The 24707-nt window shown below is 34.5% G+C and overlaps 1 protein-coding gene and 1 non-coding gene across 2 annotated transcripts in view; both read left to right on the forward strand.

Annotated features, from left to right (window-relative positions):
- Positions 1–24707, forward strand: part of ARHGAP24 (Rho GTPase activating protein 24) — a 436021-nt gene that overhangs the window by 71753 nt on the left and 339561 nt on the right. The window contains exon 2 of the mRNA XM_039845794.1: positions 12742–12941. Coding sequence (XP_039701728.1) covers positions 12762–12941 — 180 coding nt within the window. The 5' untranslated portion in view covers positions 12742–12761. The remainder of the gene's footprint in view (positions 1–12741; positions 12942–24707) is intronic.
- On the forward strand, positions 4086–4192 carry LOC120588686 (U6 spliceosomal RNA). The gene has a single exon (XR_005649274.1). It is a non-coding gene; the product is annotated as a U6 spliceosomal RNA (small nuclear RNA).

Genomic DNA, 24707 nt, shown 5'->3' on the forward strand with positions numbered 1-24707 from the left:
TGAAACTTTTACCACTAGTTTTTGCATCCATTGATAATTTTTTTAACTTCGTTGTTGCTTCCATATATTTATTAGTTGACATTCTACGGAAAGAAAGAGTTTCTTATGTCTTCCATTTGTTTGTTTTTTTGTGTGTTTATTATATCAATAGAACTCATATAGTCTCATGTTTTATTCTATAGGTATCATCCATACTATTATTATTTATTAATATTCTAAAATTCTCCCATATTTGTCCAGTGAAAACCACTTCAAATCAGCTTCTGTGTCCTTTTGAAATTTTCACAACCTTCTTGAGTGTTTCCTGACTTTCTGATACATGTTATTTCTAGGTTTATTTTACAATTTTCATGACCAAGCCCTGGAATCAATCTTTTATCCAAGCAATCATGCTTCTATTTCAAAGTGTATGGCATTCACAAGTCAGGATTTGGACACTAGGTGTACTCATTAATTGCTACTGGTATGTCATTACTTCTAGGTCCTTTCGGTTAACAGCATTAGTAAATAAATGTCTGTATTTCTATATCTATCTATCTATATGTTAAAAACCATGAGATGGTGGTTAAAAGGTACAAAGTTGCAGTTGTATAAGATGAATAAGTCTCGAAACTAATGTACAGAGTGGTGACTGTAGTTAATAATAATACTGTGTTAAATACCAGAAATTTGTTAAGGGTAGATTTAAGGCGTTCATCACACACAAAAAGTGGTAAGTAACTATGTGAGGAGATGATAAATCAATTAGCTTGACTGTAGCAAACATTTCATATGCCTTAAATATATACAACTTTATTTTAAAAATAAAATAAAAAACATAAATTTATACTGATTCTAATTCTAATCTCAAACCACAGGATACATTCTTGTCTTCTCATTTCCATATTTGTAACTTCCTTTTCCAACAATGAGGAACTCGACCTCCCATTATATTCAACATATATATTTATTTACTCAACTTGGAATACACAGAAGGTAATTTCAGAATTGTTAGCATATACCACTAAATAGTAAAAAGCAAACATACTAAATAGAATTCAGTATTTATCATTTTTTTGGTGAAGAGAATACAAGTTATTAGAACATCGATTTGTACAAGTCTCAAGTGTACAGTTTGTGAGTTTAGACAAATATCTACACCCATGTAACTCATTTCCCATCAAGATATAAGGCTTTTCCATCACCTTAGAAAGTCCCCTGTGCCTCTTCCCAGTCAATATTCATGCCATCAAGAGTAGCCATTTTTTCTGATTGCTATAACCATAGACTTGTTAGGCCTGTTCTATAACTTCATGTGAATAGAATCATGAAACATTTATTCACATAGCTGGCTTCTTTTATTCATTATAACAACTATAGATTTCATTCATGTCACTATGTGTATGTAAAGTTTGGTTCTTGTTACTAAGGAGTATTTCACTGTATGATTGTGCCACCATTTGTTTATCTACTCACTTGCTGATGGTCATCATTTGAGGCTAGTATGACTAAAACTACTATGAACATTTTTGTACAAATATTTTTGTGAACATATATATTTCATTTTTCTGTTTATACATCTATGATTGGAACAGCTAAGTCCAATCTGCTAGGTTAGGGGTATGTTCAATTTTACAAGATATTACCAAACTTTTTATTAAAGTGGTTCTACTATTTATGCTCTCACCAGCAATGTATGAAAATTCTGGTTGCTCCATAGTCTCACCAATGTTTAGTGTTATCAGTCTGTTTTTAATTTCAACCATTCAAATATTTATGTTATGGCATCTCATTGGATCTGAATATACATTTTTCTCACATCTAATGATGCTGGGACTTTTTCATGAGATGAGTGGACACTTGTATATCTTTTGTGAAGTGTCTATTTAATTTTTTTCCATATTCTAAGTTGTTTTGCTTTTTGTCTTTTTATTATTGAGTTGTAGGAATCCATTGTATACTATAGATGTAAGTCTTTTGGCAGATATGTTTTGTAAATATTTTCTGACAATGCCTAGGCCTTGCCTATTCATTTTTTAATAGTGTCTTTTGATAAGCAGAAATTTTTACTTTTAATAATGTTTAAATTATAAATTTTTATGGTTATTATTTTCTGTATCCTTTCTAAAAAAATCACTTTCCTCCTTCAGGTTGTGAATTTGTTCTCCTATGTTTTCTTCTAGAAGTTTTAGCTTTTACATTTAGGTCTAATATTTATTTTGAATTTATTTTTGTCTGTGGTACAAGGTAGGGGAAGCTCTATGTGCTGTAAACCTAGATTTTTATTATTTGAAAGAAAATTTTTACAGAAATGTTTTTTATTAAGTGTTTTTCCTTGGTATTAATAGAGACTCTTTAGGGTGGCAAGTAACTCAAACTAAATTAAGCAAACAAATTTATTTGATCAGTTTGCTCTGAAGAATAAGACATGTTTCATAGGTTCACAGGAAGGTACACAAAGGCCAGAATTTCAGGAACTAGAACTAGGATGGATATTGTAGGGTCCTCTCCATTCTTCTTTCACATCTGCTTTTCTCATTTTGCAGAAAGCTTTCCTTGATGGGTCAGGAAAGATGAATGTTGTCAACCTTAGATGCTTATCCTTCTAGTGTCTATAGCTCTCCTAAGGAAGGACTTCACTTGGTACTACTTCAGTCATGTGCTCACTCCCTGGGCCAGGACCTCAAGTGGAAGCCCCCTCTCTGGCAGTGGGATAACGCTACCAACCGAAACTACATGGCGTGAGGCAGAGAAGGTTCCCCAAAGATAGGCTTCTAGACACTCCAAAAAATGTATGTCCTACCAAGCTTTCTGTTGTTTTAAAAAAATGACTTTTTATGTATAGGATGTATTTATCTTTCACTGAACTGCCGATTAAATATATCCAGGTGTAATAAAGCTATGTTTCTATTTAATTTATCTAAAGTGTGAATTAGATATTTTGAAGAACTAAAATGCTTTCAGATTATATGAGAATAATGGTACCTCATCAAAGATCAAAGCTTAACACATCAAAGTCCGTCATAATATGAATGATACTTAATAAAGTGGAATAGCAGTCAGATTTTTTTTCACTTTAACATCTCCCCACTTTCCTCAAATTCTAATAAGAAGATTGTATTGTCAGTACCTGAATATAATAAACCACTGGGAGAGCAACTGTGGTTCAGTGATTAAGACAAGATTTATATACTTAGAGTGCATAGTAATTTCCCAGCGCTTATAAAACAAGGCTGATGATGTTCAACCCACAGGATTAATTGACAAAGAAATCATTATTGGAAATCATTAAATACCTTAAGGCTTGCATTTAAAGTAGAAAATCTGAGAGTTCACTGTAGACAAATGACTATCTCAACCAAAGTTACCTACTTGTAAAGTATTTTCTTTGTAGTGTGGTTGAATAAAAAGCTAGCCCCATAGAGAGCCTTAAAATGAGAATGTAATCAACAACATATCTGATTTTCCTGGGTTGGACTTACTAAGGATTCTGACATTAAAAGTGATATTTCAGACAAGCTTTTATCTAAGCTTAAAAATGTGACCATCAGGGAACAGAGATGGAGAAAGTCTTTAGTGATAGGCCCAAAGGTTATTTCCCTCTTGTGAGAGGATGACCCATCTGAGAAGGTTCTCCCCACCTGAGCCTGTCTTTCTCGGCGCTTCACTTGTTTCAGCTTTGCCCTCTCCACTCTTCCCACTGTGCACGAAAACTCTCTTTCATTGCTGCCACTGCTCCCCCATCCTTTGGGTACTATAATACTATTACCTTTCAGATTTAGGTATGGAAAAACCTCTTTTCTTTGTTCCTTGAAACAGTTTTTTTAAAACAATTTTGCTAATGAACCGTGAGGGAGGGAAGGGAGGGACTCACAAAAGCTTAAAAATTGAGATGTTTATAAAATCAGGTTTCCGATCCTATTTTTAAGGGTCTAGTCATAAATTGGATTAACTAATATAAAATAAGGGACATCCAAGTCCTAGCTCCTTTTCCCTACTTCACATTTGTTTCTTTTGTTCTTTGTGGCCATACAATGCAATGATTATTGTCATCTTAGAGCTCTATTCAAGTTATTAGTTCTTTCCATTAAAAGAAGTTGACTTTTCTGCTTACTTCAGCAGCACATTTACTAAAATTGGAGTGATACCAAGAAGATCAGCATGACCCCTGCACAAGGATGACAAGCAAATTTGTAAAATGTTCCATATTTTTATATAATGTATTATAATTAGTAATATACAGAATGTTAACTGTAGTTAATAATACTGTATTGTATATTTGAAAGAGCTAGGAAAGTAGCTCTTGATAGTTATCACAAGAACAAATTTTAACTATGTATGGTTATATATGTTAACTGGAATTATGATGATCATTTTGCAATGGAGTCATGAGCCACATAATATTTTGGTCAAGGACGGGTCAAATATACAATGAATGATAGTCCTATAAGAATATAATAGAGCTGAAAAATTCAGCTTTCAACTGCCTGGTGATATCATAGGCATCTTAACATCTTAGCACAAGACATTACTCATGTGTTTATTGGTGATGCTGGTATAAACAAACCTACTGCAAGGCCAGACGTATGAAAGGATAGCACAGAGCATAATACTTGATAATGATATTAATGACTATGTCACTGGTTTATATATTTACTATATTATACCTTTTATTATTATTTAGAGCATACTCTTTATACTTATAAAACAAAAGTTTGCTGTAAAACTGTATGCTGAGCTATGCTGGCAACAGCCTCATACATCTCATGTTCACCACGTCTCTTGATTGCATCATCTTCTCTTGTGCTTGATTTAATCTTGTGTTTTGTACAGTAACATGCTGTGCAGGCTTATAGCCTAGGAGAAATAGGTCATACCATATAGCCTAGGTGTGTAGTAGGCTATCCCATCTAGGTTTACGGAAGTGCACTCCATGATCTGTGCATGAGGAAATTGCCTAATGATGCATTTCTCAGACTGGAACCCCATTCTTAAGTGGCAAATAACTGTATAAACAAATACAGAATCATTACATTGTACATCTAAACTAATATAACGTTATGTCAATTTTACCTCAATTTAGAAAAATAGAAAAAAAGTTGACTTTCTCTTCTTTTTCCATTTAAAATGGCATTCTCTCTTGGGGAGCACCTAAGTTTCTATTTTATATTAGAAGGATACCTTCATTTCTTGGTTTGTTTATAGACTCAAAGGAGCAGAGCCTCCCTCTCCTTTTCATATATGACTGACTGGTTGCCACTATCTAGAGTGCTGTAATGAGAAGGCATCTGGGGGTGTATCTAGGTTCTGCAAGAAAGAGAACTATGATCAATTAATAATGTCTGATGTAAGCTTGAAAAGCAGCAGTACTCGCTATGAATATGTCATTCCTCTCTTAATCTTATAAATGGCAAAGTATTTGTTTTGATCTTATTTTTATTTCTACTCGGGTTATCCGCATTGGGAATTTCAGTGGTCCTTTTTTTTTTACTCATCCTTTAAATACTGATGTGGCGATGGGGAACATATTTAAGTACATATTAAAATATTTTTCTCCTTATTGAATTAAAACCTCCTTAAGAGGGAGAAGATTCTCTCTAAAAAAAAAAAATGAGGCAGTAAACATGAAACAAAAACAAGCAAATATATCAAAGAAATTTTCTTTTAAATGATTCATCCCATTAAGTCATTTTGATTCCTTGGCAAATAAATTTGAAAATATTGAAACTTAAAGTATAAAATGTAGATTGACATTCCTGACTCATTTCAACATATACATAATTTTCTATTATTGTCTGTTCTCTGATGTTTTGAACAATTTAATTTCAAATGAATCAAGCAACAGGATATTTAATGTTTCCTCAGGAAATTAACTGCACATTTACAAAATTATTACTTTTAAAGTTCCCCTACATGTGCTTGCCTGGTGACTACTTTAAACTTCGTATTCATGACTACTGTACTTTATTCAGTTACCGTGTTTTCTTCACATTTAAACTCTTCAATTTTAAGAGAAATATTTCTTTATTTTTAACTCGAATTATGATTAAGAGTAGCATCACCAGTGAGACATATAGGAGTATTTTTGCTTAATAGTTTCTGAAGTTCAGTTTAGCTTTAAACGTCTAAAAGCTTAAAAGATTAGATTTAGATGGGAGAATTTGGACTGAAGTCCTTACATTAGTGTCTAATAACATCAAATATTTAGGTTTTTTGCAGTATACTCTGGGGAGCTTTGAGGCCTCTGGGGTCAATTCTAGTAGGCCCCCAAAACTGACTGATGCATTTGTGCATTCACTTGTTCCTCTATTCATTTACATTTATTCAACCAACCTTTGAGTATTCAGTGTATGCTAGTTAGTCTGGGAGGGTTCCAGAGAGCCCTTATCCTTAATGAGTTATGGTGTAGAAGACTGTAAAATAATAAACATATGGCTTATATGTGATAAAGGTTATATCCAGAGTGATATGGATGTTTACAGAAGGGGAACATTTAGATTGGGGATAACAGTGGCACCACGGAAGCCTTTGTAGAGAAGCTAAATGATGAATAGAATTTAACCATGAAGTCCTGGCAGTGAAAAAAAACCATGTGTGGAAACCCAAAGCCCTTTCAAGATACTTGAGAAATTCGATTGCTTCCTGAATATAGATTTAGGCTCTTGGAATTGACTTGCAGCTAAAACAGTCTCCACTCGATCCTCTGCAGTTATTGGAGCTACAGTGCTAATTCCCTTCTAGGCACCACGGTTTGATTCATTCTTCAAGTGAAAAGGTCGTATGATTGAGAGTGAGGGACAGAAAGTAAACTTTTTTTTCCTCATCATTTTTCTTTAGTTAACAGTTACCTTACAACCAGCTACTAAGATTTAATTCTTTAAATGTTTCCATATTTTTTTTAAATGAAAATACATTGTCTTAGTCTGCTCTAGCTGCCATAACAAAATGCCATAGATTGGCGGGGCTTAAACAACAGACATTTATTTTTCACAGTCTGGAGGCTGGAAGTCTGAGGTCAAGATGCCAACATGGTCAGGATCTGGTGAGGCTTTCTTCCTGGCTTGCAGAATGACCACCTTTTCACTGTGTGCTCATTTGGCCTTTCCTTGGTGCCTACTTGGGGAGAAGGGGTAGAGTGGAGAAGGAAAAAGAGAGACCAAGCCTGAAATTATTTAAATATTTAGAATATTAAATTATAAATCGGTAAACAATTGTTGTTATTGAAGAAATGTTCTGGGAAATAATAAAAATAAATCTATAACTTCATACCACAACCAGGTCATTCAGTGAACGTTGTATGGCAAAGCTCTTTTTCATTCTCTGCTTCATCAAAGAATGTCTGATCTGCAGGAAAATAGTTTCGTATTTTTCCAGTGGCATGGAACTTAGTATTTAAAAAATGAGAAAGGAATCTCAAATTGTTTGCCTTTGAGGATTTTCTTCCCTAGGGAGAATACACACACAATGTAAATATATTCACATCCACCATACACATGCTCATATGCACACATGTACATGCAGACAGACATACAAACATATACATACATGCATGCACACATGCTATCTCATTCTCTGTGTATGTTGTTGCTTTGTAAACCATTAGCCATAGAAAGGCTACATGTTAGAATTTAGACATACAGCTCAATAAAATGTACTACTGCTTGACAAACCGGCATCTTAGCAACAACTACAAAACAAAGTTTTTTAAATAAGAAAGATTAGAATTCAGATAAATATTGGCTATCTTGTACAGTGCAATCACATTCATTTTACAAAGGAGTTAGGTTGTAATGTCAACATAAAAGGTGACAATTGGATATGAACAAAATTACTCTTGAAAGTCACATAAATCTCTCACAGATTGTAGTATTTTACTAAATCTGCCAGTTTCATTTTTACTTTTTTCCCTAGCAGTAGACAGATCATTGTTCTTTTACTGAACAACTGGAGTAATTTGTGTTGAGAGGCTATGCGGTGTGAAATAATTTAAACTATGAATCTCCGGGATCACATTTGCACAGCATGGTACCGAGGGAACTGACACGATTGTAAGAATGCACCTCCCACTTGTTACGGAAGCATGTGTTCATTGGGTGTAATGGAGGCATTATGGCAGAGTTGCTTATACTTTTAAGTTTTTTTCTTTTTCTCTTTCCCCTTTTCTCTCTAGCTCCCTCCATCTTTGTCAGTCTCTTGTGTTTGCTGAACATGTGAAGCTATATAGGCAAATTCAAACACACTGCAATTCTATGGTATATGGCATTCTATTTATATACATCTTTGATTATAAGCATGTTTATGTATTCTTTGTTGAAGTCACAAATATAAATACCTATGTGCGTGGCTGTTTTGACTTTTAGAAAATTCTGTTAGGAGCATGAATTTCATCTCAGATTGCACCATGCAATACCACTGTGTTCCTAGGCCATCTGGTTTCAAAGAACTATAGGAGTACATGTACAAATCAGTTTCCACACCTGGAAAATAATTCAAAGCCATTAGCTCATCAAATAATGAGAACTTTCTAAGCCTTTACATGCTACAGTAGGCATCACTATGGCTTTCTCCTAAGGTTGATATGAAGGTGCGAGAGTAATTTTGTGACTTTTCAATTCTGTTTTTGTTAGTTTAGAGTAATGATTTAGAGTAATACATAATTATTGTTATGTTTTCATTGTTATGTTGATTTGCTAAACACCTAAGTTGATAGTTCTACTTTGTGATCTCATGTGCCATCCAGTTGCCATGGCATGACCGCAGTCAAAGTACTTTCCCAGTGGAGATTCAATTAAAGTATTCTTTGATAAACTAAATGAGTAAACTATACTTTTCTTCATGCTTAATCACAATTGATTGCATGTATTTCCTGCCAAAACTAAAAAGTATAAGTTTTGAATTTTATATTTCTAAATAAAGAGTAGTTTTAGGTTCATTTAAGTTGGATGATTTTGACATTGTTTTTAAGGACAATTTTCATGTTAAAGTCTATGTTAAAGGGAAAAAAAGTCAAGTTCTTAAAGTATACATTCTTCTTTAAGGCATTAAATGCAATTTAAAAACTCTCCAAAATTCTCTTTATATGAATTATATTGTGGTTGTTACGTAGCTTTATTCGTTGATTTAATAATTGTTTACTGAGTACTCTCAAAGGCATTAGGTAAACTTGTAGTGAGAAAAAGCAAGTCTGACCTCATGAAACTTATGATCTCCTGCAGGAGTGATTGGCCATAAACAGCTAAAGAAATAGCAATCTAGAGAAGTGTTAAGAAGAGAGCACGGAGTTCAGTAATAGAGAATAACAAGAGGGGAGGTAACTCACTGGATGATTAGTTAAAGCTTGTTGGAGGAGGTAGATTTTAATCTGAGACTTAAAGGATGAGAAAGAGTGGGCCAGGCAAAGAGCATGAAGCAAAAGAACCTAGCTAGAGATCCACAAGTATCAAGACTCAAGACATAAAGGACTTGGGTGTTTCCAGAACTGAAAATAAGTTGGTTTGGTAGCTTGTACTAGAGCTTTTAAGTGAGTGTATGTGTGTGTTTTGGGGGAATAAAGAGGAGACAGCATGAGATTAGGCTAGGTCAGTAATCAGGTATTAGATGATTCCTGATGTATAGGCCATGGTAAGACTCTACATTTTAAAGTACAATGGGAGACAATCAGAATTTTAAGGGTAGATCATTGGTATCTGATTTAAATTTCAAAAATCTCACTTTGACTGCTTTGTGGAGAATGAAATATGTGTGAGCATGTACTCATGTGTTTGTGGTTAAAAATAGAAGTGACAAGACCAGTTGGAGGGCTATTAGAATTACCTAGTCAAAGATAATGGTGGTTTGGATCATAGAGTAGCAATGGAGATGGAGCCAACTGGATGGATTTGAAAATATTTCTGAACTTACAGATTTAATATTCAGGGTAAGGAGGAATTAGGCATCAAAAATAATCTGTCCCCCCACCCCCCTTTTTCAACTGGGTGTATCATGGTGCCATTTATTAAGATCAAGTTTGGGGCAGGATCAGGTTTTAGAAGGAGATCATGTTCACTTTAGATATCTAGCATCAAACCTATTGCAAAATTTATTAATTCATTAAACATTGATTGTGCTTCACCATATGCCAGACATGGTAAAAAGTGCTGTGGAATATCTGGTGTTCTCATGTTTATGGAATTACAGAAATGGTAGATTTCAGAGTACTAGAAGGGACCATAGTTAGAAATGACCCAGTCCAGTGTTGTTATTTTAAAGATGAAGGGTAAAATTTGAGCCATTTGATTTCTGCAGAAATATCAAGACTCCTCTATAAAAATCATGATTATTTTATTAAAACTTAATTATACTCATCCACCAATAGTTGTGGTATTATTTTCCCTTAGGGATATGGTACAATCTGTTTTCATTTCTGTTTTAATGAATTGTTACAATTAATACTAATAAAATACTTGCTGATGCATTCCGAAGTCATGAAAACATAGGCATTATAGCAGGAGTTCAGTGGGCGATGCTGTCAGTGGTTTCACGAGTCTTGTAAACAACATATGTAAGAAGAATCACAAACCATGTTCTAATATGCACACATTTTTTACTAAGGCATTAATGGTAGATGAAAGTAAAATTGGGCACTCGTATTTTTTACGTTATTGATGGTATGTTGCTAATTACCTTAAAGAATTTTAGAGGGGATTTTCAAACTTAATAGAAAGCATGAATATAAGAGGAAAGAATAAAAGAAGGGCCCAAAAGAAAGAATTTGTTGTTGTGCAGTGAATTCTAAATGTGTGTGTGTGTGTGTGTGTGTGTGTGTGTGTGTGTGAATGTCTGTTTTAAGGGGTTATTCAACTTTATAAGTTAAGATATTTGGTCAAACAATAAATAGGTAATGATGAAATAGCAACTTGTGTAGGTTTGAACAATTTAAATACCAGGAAACCAAAAGAGATTATTTAGAGTGGTCTAAGTAAGCATACTTATTATCTAAATTATGTTACAGCATTTATTGTGCATTTAGAGTGAGGTTTACTTGCCTCATTATACTAGGTCAAGTAATGTGAAAGAAAATTCCTGCCCTAAGGTCATAACAAACTTGAAGCATTGGGCGTGATCCAATCTGTGCACACACATGCATGCACACGATTGGAGAACTGTTTCCTGCAGTAAGGTATTACTGTCATGGGAATGCCTTATGGAGCAAAGGAAGCACCAAGATGTTTTGTAGAGATGAGAGCCTATTAATTAGAAAGTTGTTTCAATATAAGAAAAGAAAGAGTGGATATTAAGTGAGACAGACAGTGGTCTAGTGACCTACTTGAAGTTTAAAAGTAGTTGAAAGAGATAGAGATAAAAGCAAGGAAAGACACAGGTTGGAATGCATGCCAATGGAAGTGACAAAACTACTGAGAAAATGGTGGAGATTATCAAAATTGGAAGTAATTAGAACCAAAGTTCTGCTTCCTCTCTGCAACTGGAATGGCTGGACTCAAGTCAAAGAAACTAAATGCCCAGTAATGGGAGGTTTAACCCTTATCTTCAAAGAAGAACCTTAAGTAAATAAGGGCTGACAATGAAAACTTCATGGACTTTTTAACTAGGATTGTGTACATACAAATCAATTGAAAAATTCATGGCGGAAGTAGGACTAGACAGAAAGATAGCTTGTTTTCTGAAATCAGGCAGAAAAAATAAGAGCTTTATGCATTGATATGACAGAACAGGAATATTCCATGTTTTATTACTTAATCTGTATCCTTATATCCATATCAAAGACACAAGGGTAAGAGAGAGGACTTTTTACTTCCTGAAAATATGCTAAGAAATAAACATTAGCAAGAATTTGCTGGAAGCCTTAGGGACAGGAAAATGTCTCTTTTTCTTAACCAATTGGCCTTAGCTCTCCCAGAAAGCTGCCTCCTCTGTTCTTACTGTGGCAGTTTAGCTGCTTGCCCGTTGGTTACTTTTTATTCTATGATAAACTCATTTTTTTTTTGCCATGTATAGTGTGTACAGTATACTCCTTCACACATAACCTTGAAATGTTCTTCATGTAATTGCCTGGAGCTCACCACTCATTCCTGACATTAGAAGAAAACTCATCTGGCCAAGCAGGAGTTTTTGTGTGTGTGTGTTATTTTGTTTTGTTTTTCCTAAACTTTTTCAGCTGCACTAATCCCTGACCAGCCAAAGAAACTCTCAAGGGGACACACTTTGGGGGAAAGGGGCCAGATACATCTTGAGAAATTTTCACATATGTAAAACAAATGTCTTCCATTGAGATTTTTAAAATAGTCTCTGTAAACTTTAACATGTGTCAGGCTAGTGTTTGCTCAAATAACCGCAGGCCTGAACAAGCTGGCCCCAATCAGTGCACACCAGACACAGAGGCCCATTATCATGAGAATTATGTTTTTGTTGTTTTAGTTTTAAAATATCGCTTCTTAACACATTACCTACAAAACTTTCCCATTCTTTAGTTCTACTTAGTAAAAAGAGGGATATTATTACCCAGCTGGCTAGCTCATTTAAGGAAGATACCACGAACTCTCTCCAAGTTTCCTCCAGTTAAGTTGTTGTCAGGTCTGTGGTTTGCTTCTAGAAATTTGGCAAGTGAGTTGATACACTTTTTCATTCCTCTTCCTGTATTTTTTTAAGGGGCAGGGGTGATTTATAATCAATAGGGAATTTATAAACAAGAGAGAATTGATTATATCAGAGCACCTTATTCTTCTTCTTCTTCTTTTTTTTTTTGTTTGTTTGTTTGCTAAACAGGAAAGTCCATCAGCTTAATAATGGAAGAGAACAATGACTCTATGGAGCACACCCAACCAAGCCAAGGGCGGAATAACGCCATGAAGTGTGGGTGGCTGAGGAAGCAAGGAGGCTTTGTCAAGACTTGGCATACCCGCTGGTTTGTGCTCAAGGGAGATCAGCTCTATTATTTCAAAGATGAAGATGAAACCAAGCCCTTGGTAAGTGAGAAGACAAAAAGCACCGTGGGCTTAAGCAGTCTAAGAACTAAAGGGGTTTACTTGAAACTGATGGAGACTGAGGCCCACCTAATCTCCAGGTCTCCTTCAGTTTACTGGCATCGTTCATACTTTTTCTCATTGTTTACCTTGGTTCAAGATGATGAACTTGCTAATTAAGATCAAGAGGCAAATTATTCTTGTCTAATATTAATTTTGACATTTGCTAAGCTGGAACAGACTGTCTGAGTCTCTCAGGCAAACTAATTTCATGAGAAAATGTTAATGGGCATTTACTAGAAGATATATATTCTAGCCAAACATCTTTCCTTTTCTCAGAAATAAGTTGAAAGCACAAATCTGCAGGAAAATTATAAATGGAACTCTCAGTAATTTCTAGAACACCAGTATTAATTCTCTGGGGTGCTTCCCTTCATTTTCACTCACATGAAATATGGATGTAGAGCTGAAGTGAACAACAGTGATGTATCCAACCAGCATATACAGTATACTCCTCTGGGAAGAGTTTCTACGTTTTCTTGTGGTTCCTAAATGGTCTTTTATTTGCTTATTTAGTTACTCATTTTCTCAGCCACAAATCTCTAGGCTTCAATAAGAGAGAATAAAAATCTCCATCTCTCCCTGTAACTACAACAAACAAGCTTTCATAGCTGTGATAGTTGCCTATCAACTGACGAGAGGAGATGTGAGCTGAAGCATCACCTCTGTGTTTTTCCTTTATCTGCATCTATAGGATATATATAAATAAGAGAAGAAACATTTTAGATTAGTTTACATAAATATCCCTAGCAGTATATTCTTGAGGCTACTTTCCTTGTATTAAAGTTCAAGATCTTAATTAGAAATTTGGATCGCGACTCTGCTTTAGTATTTTAAATTCTTCAGACATTATAATTTCACAGAGCTTTCATTCATCTAGGTGAATTAAATAAAAATAGTAATGGAAGTACATACTATAAACCTCAGTTATTTTTTGGAATTATTAATATTTTTGAGCACTTACCAGGGCCAGGCATCAGATGAAGAATTAGTTACATTGTCTTATAAAATGCTTAAAATAATCCTATGAGGTAGCAATATCCCCAATTATGTATGAAGAGACCAAAGTTTAGGTGTAGTGCAGATTACCCAAAATTAGACAGTGGTACCATGTATTGCTTCTAGGCAAGTCCAAGTTCTATGGCCTTAGCCAAAGACCTATTTCATGAATAAATTAATAAGAATATCTCGTATTGGTATCATGACATTTATAGTGCATTTCCATACTTGTTATTGCATTCATCATAGCAAACCAGTGGCGAACATAAGGATTATTATTACAGATGGCGGCTTAGAGGTACAAGATGACATGACCTAGATCTGTAGAAATCAGATTCAGAGTAGTAGTGTTTTGTTTCTCATCTCATGTTCTAGAGTTCTTTTCTCATTACACCTTGTTTTATACTGTGTAATACTCAAGTTAAAGTATTATCTTGGACATAAATCATTTTTATCAAACTCAGAGAAAGGAATCATGTTAATGTAAAAAAAAAAAAAAATAGAACATAGGTGACCCAATATGGAGAATGACCCATCATTCCCCATAAAAAAGGTTTCTTAATTTTTCTTTCTATGTATTATTTGTTAAAGATTTGCTATTAATGAAACAGTCAGAATTTAGGATAAATAACAGAGTTCTTTTAATCACCTTTTGTGGCAATACAAGCACCATGAATTTTAACATTCTACTTTTAATTTTAATCTTTTACTGATGTCTAAACACATACAGATTAAAACCCAGCAACTTCTGTATCAGAAGGCATTAGTAATTTTAAAGGACCATATATTTGCCTGTGAATAAGCTAATTCCTTACTTTAAAGTAGATTCTTTAAGTGAGGGTACATGCTTAACACATTGTAACTGCTAAAGCATATTTTTGGATGAGTTAGTGAGTGAGTCAGTGAAAGTCTATAGCCAAGTGGAGCATGGCCACAACCAGGCGCTGTGAGTAGTATTGACTATTCTCATCTTCATATATTAAAATGAAAACTCTGTATTTAAAACAATGAAGTTTAAATCATATTAAGTAAATCCTATTGTGATATATTACAGAATAACTTTTAAAGAATTGATCACCTCAATAAAGAACTATTAAACATCTTAAAAAATATTTAAACTGAAAAAATGTATGTTATAAAAGCCCTCATTTTATAGATAGTGTGTGTATGTATTTTGTGTATGTGTATGTGTTTGTGTGTATATATGCATGTATTGGCCGAGGGATATTATTGAATGGCAGCTGAGGAACTAGAAATCAGATTTTCTTGCTGCTGATCCAATATTCCTTCAGCTTAGCCCTTTGCCTGCTCACAAATCTTCAACTGTCCCTTAGATTTGCTTTCAGTTAGAAGTATTTCTTTCTTGGTTATTTATTTTCAACATTGGCACTTCCAAGCATAAGAATGCCTTTGGTCTTCATATATTTTGATGAGGGCTAGTTCAATAATACTTGAGGAAATGTCACTAATGAAATGAAAAAATTCAGTCTTTTAAGCATTCCTAACCAGCTAAAAAGATTCAATAAACTTAATTTGGATTTGTTTTCCTCTCTTTTAGATGGCATTTCTAAAATGAGAGTAGTAAAACTCTTGAAATTTGTGTCCTAGAAAAGGTTTTCTACTTATTTTAGTAAAACTTTCACTGCATTTCACCTCAACTCAATAAAGCAAGTCAATTCCATTATTATTCTTATTATTAAAAACTGCTCATCAGTTGAGGGAAACATATAAGCAAAATTATAATTGGACAGGCTGCCATGTAAATGCTGAATGCTCTGAAAGCACAAATATAATTAGTGGCGAGAAGTGAGCGATAACTCTATCTAAAGGGGCTGGGGAAGGCTGTGCAAAGCAAGAGGTGACTCACTTGGGGTGTTGAGGTTGGTGAGAGTTTTCCAGGTAGATACATTGGGGAAAGAAATTCAGAGCAGGGGAAAGAAATTCAGAGCAGAGGAAAAACAGAGAGTTGTAAAATAGACATCTATAAATAGCTCCGTATTGTGAGGGTGGTAAGATGATAAAAAAATGGATTTAGAGAGATAGGTGGGGCCACCGTGTAAAGGGTTGTGTATATTGCACAAAGGTAGTGAATTCTCTGGTAGGAAATGCAAAGTTATTTTCAGAATACCTGTGCTACTCAAGCTGTAAAACTGTACTAATTTGTTAGAAATAATGGCAGCTGTTTTTCATTGTGTCACTCTGCACTGGCTGCCATAACAAAAATGCTGTACTCTGGGGGATTTTCTGATGATAATTTTTTCATTTAGGTTTTTCTGTACCATCAACTTTTATTTCTACTAGAACCTAACATATCTGATTTAGTGCATTATATAGTTAATTATGAACCTAACATTGTGTTTCATGTTATTATTTAAATTGCCCCCTTGCTTTCCAAATATTCCATAAAAAACCTGCACGAATTAGAGAACATAGAAAGTCTCACTGCCACTTTTCTTGTATTTTATTTTTGTGCAAAAGGCAAAAGGGCCTCTACGGTCTCTTCTCTCTGGAGAGAGTACCTGATTTTTAAATAACACTTTCCAGCCCTTTTCCAGGGTTTCCCAGGCAATATACTAAAGCTCTACTTCAAAATGTAACTATTTTCTATGTAAAATATATCAAATTAAAATTTTTAGTATGCTATAATTTTAAAAATTGGAGAAACTTTAGTTTATCTAGGCCAAAGATCTCTCTAGAAATCATTTTCTACAGTGTTTGCACTTACATTAGATATAGATTTTATTCAGAAAAGATTTTAAAAATAAAATTGATTTTGGTTGTTTCTGAAAAATAAACAAACACTAAAAAGTGATATATGTAGCTAGTTTTGAATATACATTAATACGTTCATAATTTTTGTCACTCATAGACCACTATTATAAAAATTTATACTTTTTTCCAGATTTTGGTAATGTATTTTTTAAATCTCTAAAAATAGTCCTATGTAAATATTGAAAACAAGTTAAAAATCATATTATATGCAAAAATCTATTTTTTAAAAAAGATCTCCCATCTACTCTGCATACCTTTAGGACTTTTGGATAGCTTTTTAAAAAGATTTAAGGCACATTTAAACTGAATTTGTGACAATATGTGTTTGGCAATTTTTAATTAATAATCATGACAACTATAGCTTTAATTATCGATATTGTAATATGGGGGAATCAGCTGAGTCAGAAATAATGATTTTATTATAGTTATCCTAAAAATAAGTCACTTGTGTAGATTTTGTTAAATGAATCCATTGATAAAATTCTAGTGCCTTTTAGAACTATCCGTTTTACTTCTATCATGAAGTATATTATTACTTAAATAATGGCTAAGTCTCATACTAGTGAATGGCCATACTGTGAATGTCTCTGACATACCCTTGGTACTAGAATTTGAAACTGGAAAGCATTGATTTTTTTAGAAGCCAGTCTGGGACTCCTGATAAAATGACTAATATCCAAACAGGCACCAACCTAATCAATCTAGGCTAAGCTTTCTACAGCAATATTGATCCAATTGTGTGGGGAGCATTTTTTTCGGGACATGATGAAGATGACGCTGTTAGATCACAATGGATTTTCTTAACTTAGAGAACAAAGTGATTTTGAGTGAATTATAACCTGAGGGCTGACCTCTAAATGTGCAAGAATTGATTACTGATTTAAGAGTAAGCTCTAATTTTATGTATTTAATGAAACTGGTAAGTTAATGAAATCTAGAAATCTCTAAGGCAGTTGTTGTTCTCTGTTGAAATACATGAGCCAGAAGAAGCTAAAACTCCAATTATGTGTTTAAAATAATACTAGAAACCTTGAAACTTGGATTTTATCCTCAAATTGAAAACTGATTTTCTATGAGGATTAAACTTGGATTTTATCCTCAAATTGAAAACTGATTTTCTATGAGGATTAAACTTGGATTTTATCCTCAAATTGAGAACTTAAGTTTCTTGGTATTTAAAAAAAACACATAGTATTGTGTATCATAATTTGTTATTAGTTGAAGAATTCGTTTTTGCTTACAGAAGTCATTTAGGTATGGCATTTATTTATTTTAGACTTGTTAAAAACATAGACTTTTGAGTCAAATTGTTTGCATTGAATCTTGATTTATTTACTCAATGATTATGATGCACTGGATAGTGAGTAAGCTGATTCAAGCTTCAATTTACTAATCTGTACAATGCGATAACAATAGTACCTACCTTATAATATTGTTAAGAGAATTAAGTGAGATCATTATGCAAAGGATCTTAGAAAGCAGTAGCATATATTAAGCATAAAAGAAATGTTAGTTATTTTCATAATGCTACTATGACAAAAAGATAATTTAACATATTCATGCTACTCATTTATCCACTTGATATTTTAAAATTCAATGCATATTTATAGATTTCTAATGTTTACACAAGCATTATGCTAGATTCCAGGAAATATAAAAGTGATATAATCAATGCTGTAAAAATTAGGCCCCTCTCCCCAAATGAGGATTTTAAAAAAAGAAGCTTATTTCTTTCTCAGGTGAAAGGCCAAAGTGATTCTAGATAAGAGAAGGGGGCGTGCTTCAAACAACTATTGAGAGACTTAGGCTGCCAGTCATTTTGCAGTTTTAACTTTTGGCTTTCAAATTCACCATGGGGTCATTTTCTTCCCAGATCTAGAAAGGAGATATTAAATAGTATGTCACACAGAAGGTTTAGATGGACCCGGTATGGTAGTGGCTCTTATCACTTCTGTTCCCTTAGATTGAACTGAGTTACATTCTGCAAAGGAGCTGGATGTGCAGCCTAGCTTTGTGCTGGGAGCAAAGTAGAACGTGCGTATTGAAAAAGAGTTAGCAGTGCTCACTTTGGCAACACATGTACTGATGATACAAAGATTAACATGGCCTTTGTGCAAGAATGACATGCAAATTTGTGAACCAGTCCATATTTTGTACAGTGCCCCAGCCTCCTCACACTCTTTGCTGATTAGCTCAGAAGAAACAGTCAAAGAAAAATATGTGGCACTTCATAGCAGAATTTGAGTTTCTACTATACAAAATACATTAAAAAGGCAGAAGTTAGAAGTCTCTGCCACAGGTGATCAAATAATACTAAATATCATGAAGATAGTGTTAAAGTCCAGTGGATGTTAATAGACAATTGCAGTTACTATACAGTATAATGAGTATTTTAATAAAGAAATATGGGGAACCATTGGAGGCCATAGGAGGTACACTTATAACCACTTCAAGGGGCAAGGAGAGTTTTCCAAAATAATATATACTTAACCTGAGAATTAAAGGAGAATATAACTTTCTCACAAGCTGTTGGAGTGGTGTACATGGTATAGGCTACAGCACTTTGGTAGATGGCTGGGGAATTGATGATGGTCAAGTATTTCAGCACCTAAAAAATGAGATAAGCAGTGATGAGAGATGAATTTGGAGAAGTAAGAACGGAAGAGTATGTTATGAGTTTAGCAAGCAGTGTTAAGGACTATAGGTTTTATCCTGAGATCTTACATTTCCCCTGCTTTTATGTGTCTGTTTTCCTTGATTTATTGTATTTAGAGCTAAACAGTTAAAATAGGGCTCATTCTACGTATAGCTCATTGTAAAAAGATCCAAAATGCCCACCTTTCCAAAAAGGCCCCCTCTGACAGTCCTGCGACTCTGTCTGGTTGACTGCCTATTGTGTATTATGACATAATCTCTGGAAAAATGATTGAAAAGCCGGTATGCTACAGGTAGACATTTGTACCGTCCATTATTACCAAAGCATAAATTGTGGGAATGCCAGTTAGGTCACTTTTGACTGTAGGAAGAAAAACTGAGAAATGCTGTTGCTGCTAGAGAGGGTACCTGTGGTTAACAGAAGCAGAAGATGTCTTAGACAAAGACAGAAACTGAGGGATGGGACCTGGTGGCCAGAGGGATTATGATGTAAGAGAAGATTTCATTTTTATAATTTTCTCTAGAATTGATTGTCCAATGTGAGCATTTCCCAGGGAAACAGTTGAGCTCAATTGTTTTATATACAGATTCTGGAGTCAATCTAGACTCTGTATAGGAAAACCATCCAGATTTCCACCTGTGTGTCTCCTTCACTACTCACACAGAGCACTTCTCTTCTGACACTGGTCACCAAATGTGTGTGGGGTTTCCCCACACCAAGCAGTTCTCTGAGACACCATCGTGGTGTCCTACAACTTAATTCTGCCAGTGTCTAACTAGAGATAGTGTCAGACCCCACAGGTTAAGGGCTCAGTCCCATAAGACTGCTCCTCCACTGCGTTAGATGCCAGTCACAAGTAGTTGTCAGGTTATCCACAATTTCTGTCTGACTTGACTATAAATTGGAGGTTCCAATGACTCACTCTTTGCACTCAATTAACTTGCCAAAGCGGCTCACAAAACTCATGGAAACACAAATGATTACCAGTTTATTAAAGGATATAATAAAGGATACAGATGAATAGCCACATAAAGGAATAGGTAGGTAAGATCTGGGAGGGTCCTGAGCATAGGAGTTCCTGTCCCTGTGCAGTTGGGGTGGGTCACCCTCTCTAATACATGAATGTGTTGACCCCCTGGAAACTCTCCAAATCTAACACTTTTAGAATTTTTGTGGAAGCTTCATCACATAGGTCTGACCAATCATTAAATTCATTTTCAGCTTCAATCCTCTCCGGAAGATGGCGGGTAAGGCTGAAATTCCAAGCTTCTAATCATGGCTTGGTCTTTCTGGTGATCAACCCCTATCCAGGAGCCATCCAGGAGCCTGCCCAGAGTAGCCTTATTAAAACAAAAGACATTTTTATCATCCATGAGACTATAAGGGTTCCTGTGTCAGAAACTGGGGTCAAAGACTAGGTATTAGAACAAAAGATGCTCCTAGTGGTCTTATCACTTAGGAAATTACAATAGTTTTAGAAGCTCTGTGCCAGAACTGAGGACAGAGACTAATGTATCAATTCTTTATTATCTCACTACTCCATCACTAGATACAGGCCTTGGGTATGTTACTTGTTACTTACTTGGGTAAATTATTCATCTGTAAGTAAATAATAATAATACCTGTCTCACAGAGTAATTGTTAGCAAACATGAAATGATATTTCTAGAATATTTACATAGCACCTAGCCACATACTAAACATTCAATAAAAATTAACTATTGTTGTTACTATTATCATCATCATCATCATTTTTACTGTTGTTGTTTATAAGAATGCCCTGACACAGCAGTTTAGAAGTCAGAATATGAAATTTATACCTTATTTCTTAAATAAAAAAGGAAATAACAGATGATCATCTCATATAAATAATCTAACTTCAGAGCAGAAGAGAACTTGTTTTTACTTGTGACCTATGCTGTCAAAACCCTGAAATCATGGATTCTCAAAAAAACAATGCTCATTTTTGTAGTATGTCTTTCACTTTGCTTAAATTACTTTTTTTGAGCTCTTTCAGAGCTTTTTTGCAGTATGTCTTTCACTTTGCTTAAATTACTTTTTTTGAGCTCTTTCAGAGCTTTTTTGCAGTATGTCTTTCACTTTGCTTAAATTACTTTTTTCGGCTCCTTCAGAGCCAAGGAGACTTGAAGGATTCCTTTTGTAAAACGAGACCACCCCAGAGAGAACTCGTGGTTTTCTTGTCTCATGTACAGCACCTATTCTTCAATATCAGTTTTCAGAGTGAACTACTGGAGTTGAATCCCTTGAGTTCTGCTTCTAACATTTACTCATATTGACTGAAGAGTTTTGTATTTGTGCTGCAATTCAATATACAGAACCAAATAGTACATATATGGATTATCCTTATCTCATTAGCATAAACTTAGGCATATTTTCATTATCCTAACTCATGGAGAAAATAATTTGGGGAAAAAAAATGAATGGGTGAAAATGCAATTTGGACATTTACATTTTTAGTGTTTAATGTATTTTAAAAGGCTATGTTTTCTTCACCTGATATATGAAATATTTCACAGCCATTTGCTAATTATTCTCTTTTCGGTTTCGTTTGGGCACTTGATCTTCCTGTCTTTTCTTCTTTAGCTTTATCCTATCTAAATCTAGCTGCTCTCTGTTTTTCTAGTTCTATTACCATATATTTATTTATTCAGTGATTGTAAACTATGTAAGCTGTACGGATACATGAATTATTATTCTCACTTTCTGAATTTTGGCTTCTTTCTCTTAGCATAATGTTTTCAAAGTTCAACCGTGTTATAGCATGTATCAATATTTTATTTCTTTATATGGCTGGATAATATTCCATTGTATCAACATGCCACATTTTGTTTATCCATTCTTCAGTTGATGGACATTTGGATTGTTTCTACTTTAGGACTATTATGAATAATACTGCTATAAACATTCATGCACAAGTTTACGTCTGGACCTATGTTTTCATTACTATTGGCTATATACTTTGGGGTGAAATTGATAAGTCATGTGGTAACTCTATGTGTAACCTTTTTAGGAACTGTGCCAGTCACGTTTAATTATTAAATTTCAATCTAATTGTTAAATTTAATCTAATTCAATCTAAAAACTATGGCCTCACCTTTGGTTTAAATCTTATTTAGGTCCCTCCACACCCCATCCCAGCACTTGCCAGTCTTGACAGGGTACTTCACATAGGGAGGAAGCACAGAGTATACTCATTCCCCGCTCCTCTTTCGTTAGCACTGGAAGAGCTAGAGATAGAGACAGAGAGAGGCAGAGACAGAGACAGAGACAGACACACAGAGAGAAAGAGAGAGAGAGAGAGAGAGAGAGAGAGAGAGAGAGAGAGATTAAAATTGAGAGTGCCATGGACTGGATTACCTTTCCTTCTCTCTAAGGTTTCTGGTACTCAGGACTTGCAGGAAGGAAGAGGAGAGCAAGGACAAATGCATATCTGCCTAACTGCCTATTACTGTAGGGGAACCACAAGTCCAACTGGTTGCTCTTGTTTCTCTGACTAATTCATGGCTCTTGATGACCATCTTGATTACCCAGGGTGTTGGATATAGGGCTGTATCTTGACTCTTTTCTTCCTCTTCAGGTCTCAGAATGAGCCATACACCTACAGCACTTGCTACTTGGGATTGCATTACCTTCCCTGGTTAAATTCAAACTCCTGGAAATTCATGCTTGGTTGCCATGACAAGTGTGATTTTTGCAGTTTCCTCTATACTGTCATAGAATTTTCTCTGCCCTGCACTCTTTCTCCAACTCTTTTGTCCATTACTCAGGGGTAGGTGCAGAGCCGCCCAAGGAATGACAGACCGAGGAGCAAGCTTCTAGTTGCCAGTGATTCTCCTGGTGTTTCTTCTCCCTTAGCTCATGGCTTTGCCCCCAGACTTCTATCCCTAGGCAGGAAGGAGAAGACAGGTAGTGATGCTGGCCACAGCAGTAGTATCTGGTTCTATTGTTAATTAGAACAGTAAGGCACTTCACATCTCTTTATTTCTGGTTTTAGAATCCAGAAATCAATCTGGGACAATAGGATAATTCCTACTCAATACCCTGTTGCAAAAACTTATGTTATACTTCTACATTATTTTTCAATTGCAACTTATAAATCAAATGTACATACTTTTTTTTCTCCCAGAGAAGTGGAACTAACATTCTCTCATTAATTGACAATTTATGAGTTTGTAAAAATCCTCATGTGTCTGATTTCTTATGATTATTAACATGAAGCAATATTCTGTTGAATCAGCCAGGTACTTTATTACATAAAGAAATATGACTTTAAATATTTTAAAATACTGAAATACGATAGGTATATCATAAGTACTACATAGATTCTAACTTATGATCATTTTTTTCTAACTCATTGTTCTTGTTTGTGTCACAATTATTAGAAAAGATTAACAGAGTCAGTTCAATTTATTAGCAGAATTATCAGTTCATCTTTGTGAACCTGAATTTCTACATAAATATATTTTTCTAGGTAAGGGATCACAAATGCTTAAATAACATCATTTCTCACTTAAGTTTTTTAAAAAAATAATTCAAATAAATAGATGCATGTCTTTTATTTGGTTTACTTGTGGCCAGTCTTAAGAAATTATAATGTGGATGGCTAGAATGAAAAACAATCTGTAGATATGATCTCAGTGACCTAGATGTGGGTTCAATACGCTATAGTCCTGACCTAACTCACAGTTTGCACGGATTATTTGAATAAACCAACATAGCCCTAACTTAATTGTGTACTTAACATTCAGAACCTACTCCAGGAAGACAGGAAACATTAGCAGTAAGATTCTAAAACATTTTCAGACAGTTTGTGGTACCAAATTCTTTTATCAATTTTGAATCTTTTTAATTGTTGGTTTTTTTTTTAATGTATAGACTTAATACTTATATTTTCTCTAGATTTTAAAGGAGATTTCTATATCCCATTGATTTTTTTTTTTTTTTAATAATACACATGGTAGTACAAGAGCCAAGGACCCTCCTGGTTTATGACTTTATTCTTCCATTAATGAGGTATGTCACCCTGTATTAGTCACTTTTCATATTCTTTTTCTGTCAAATGAAGGCATGAAACAAATGGATTTACAGTCTCTTCTCAATCTCAGGTTTCTAGAAGTGTTGCTTAGCCCCACAAACACTCCTGCTTTCTAAAAATAAAGTCTCATGATTCTTCCAGTGAGCTAATACTTTTAATTATTTGCCAAATTATTACATTTGCCTATAAAACATGCATTGGAATATCCACAGATATTTTGGAAATGG

The sequence above is a fragment of the Pteropus medius genome, unplaced genomic scaffold (assembly GCF_902729225.1).
Source record: "Pteropus medius unplaced genomic scaffold, Ma_sr-lr_union100, whole genome shotgun sequence".
Lineage (NCBI taxonomy): Eukaryota > Metazoa > Chordata > Mammalia > Chiroptera > Pteropodidae > Pteropus > Pteropus medius.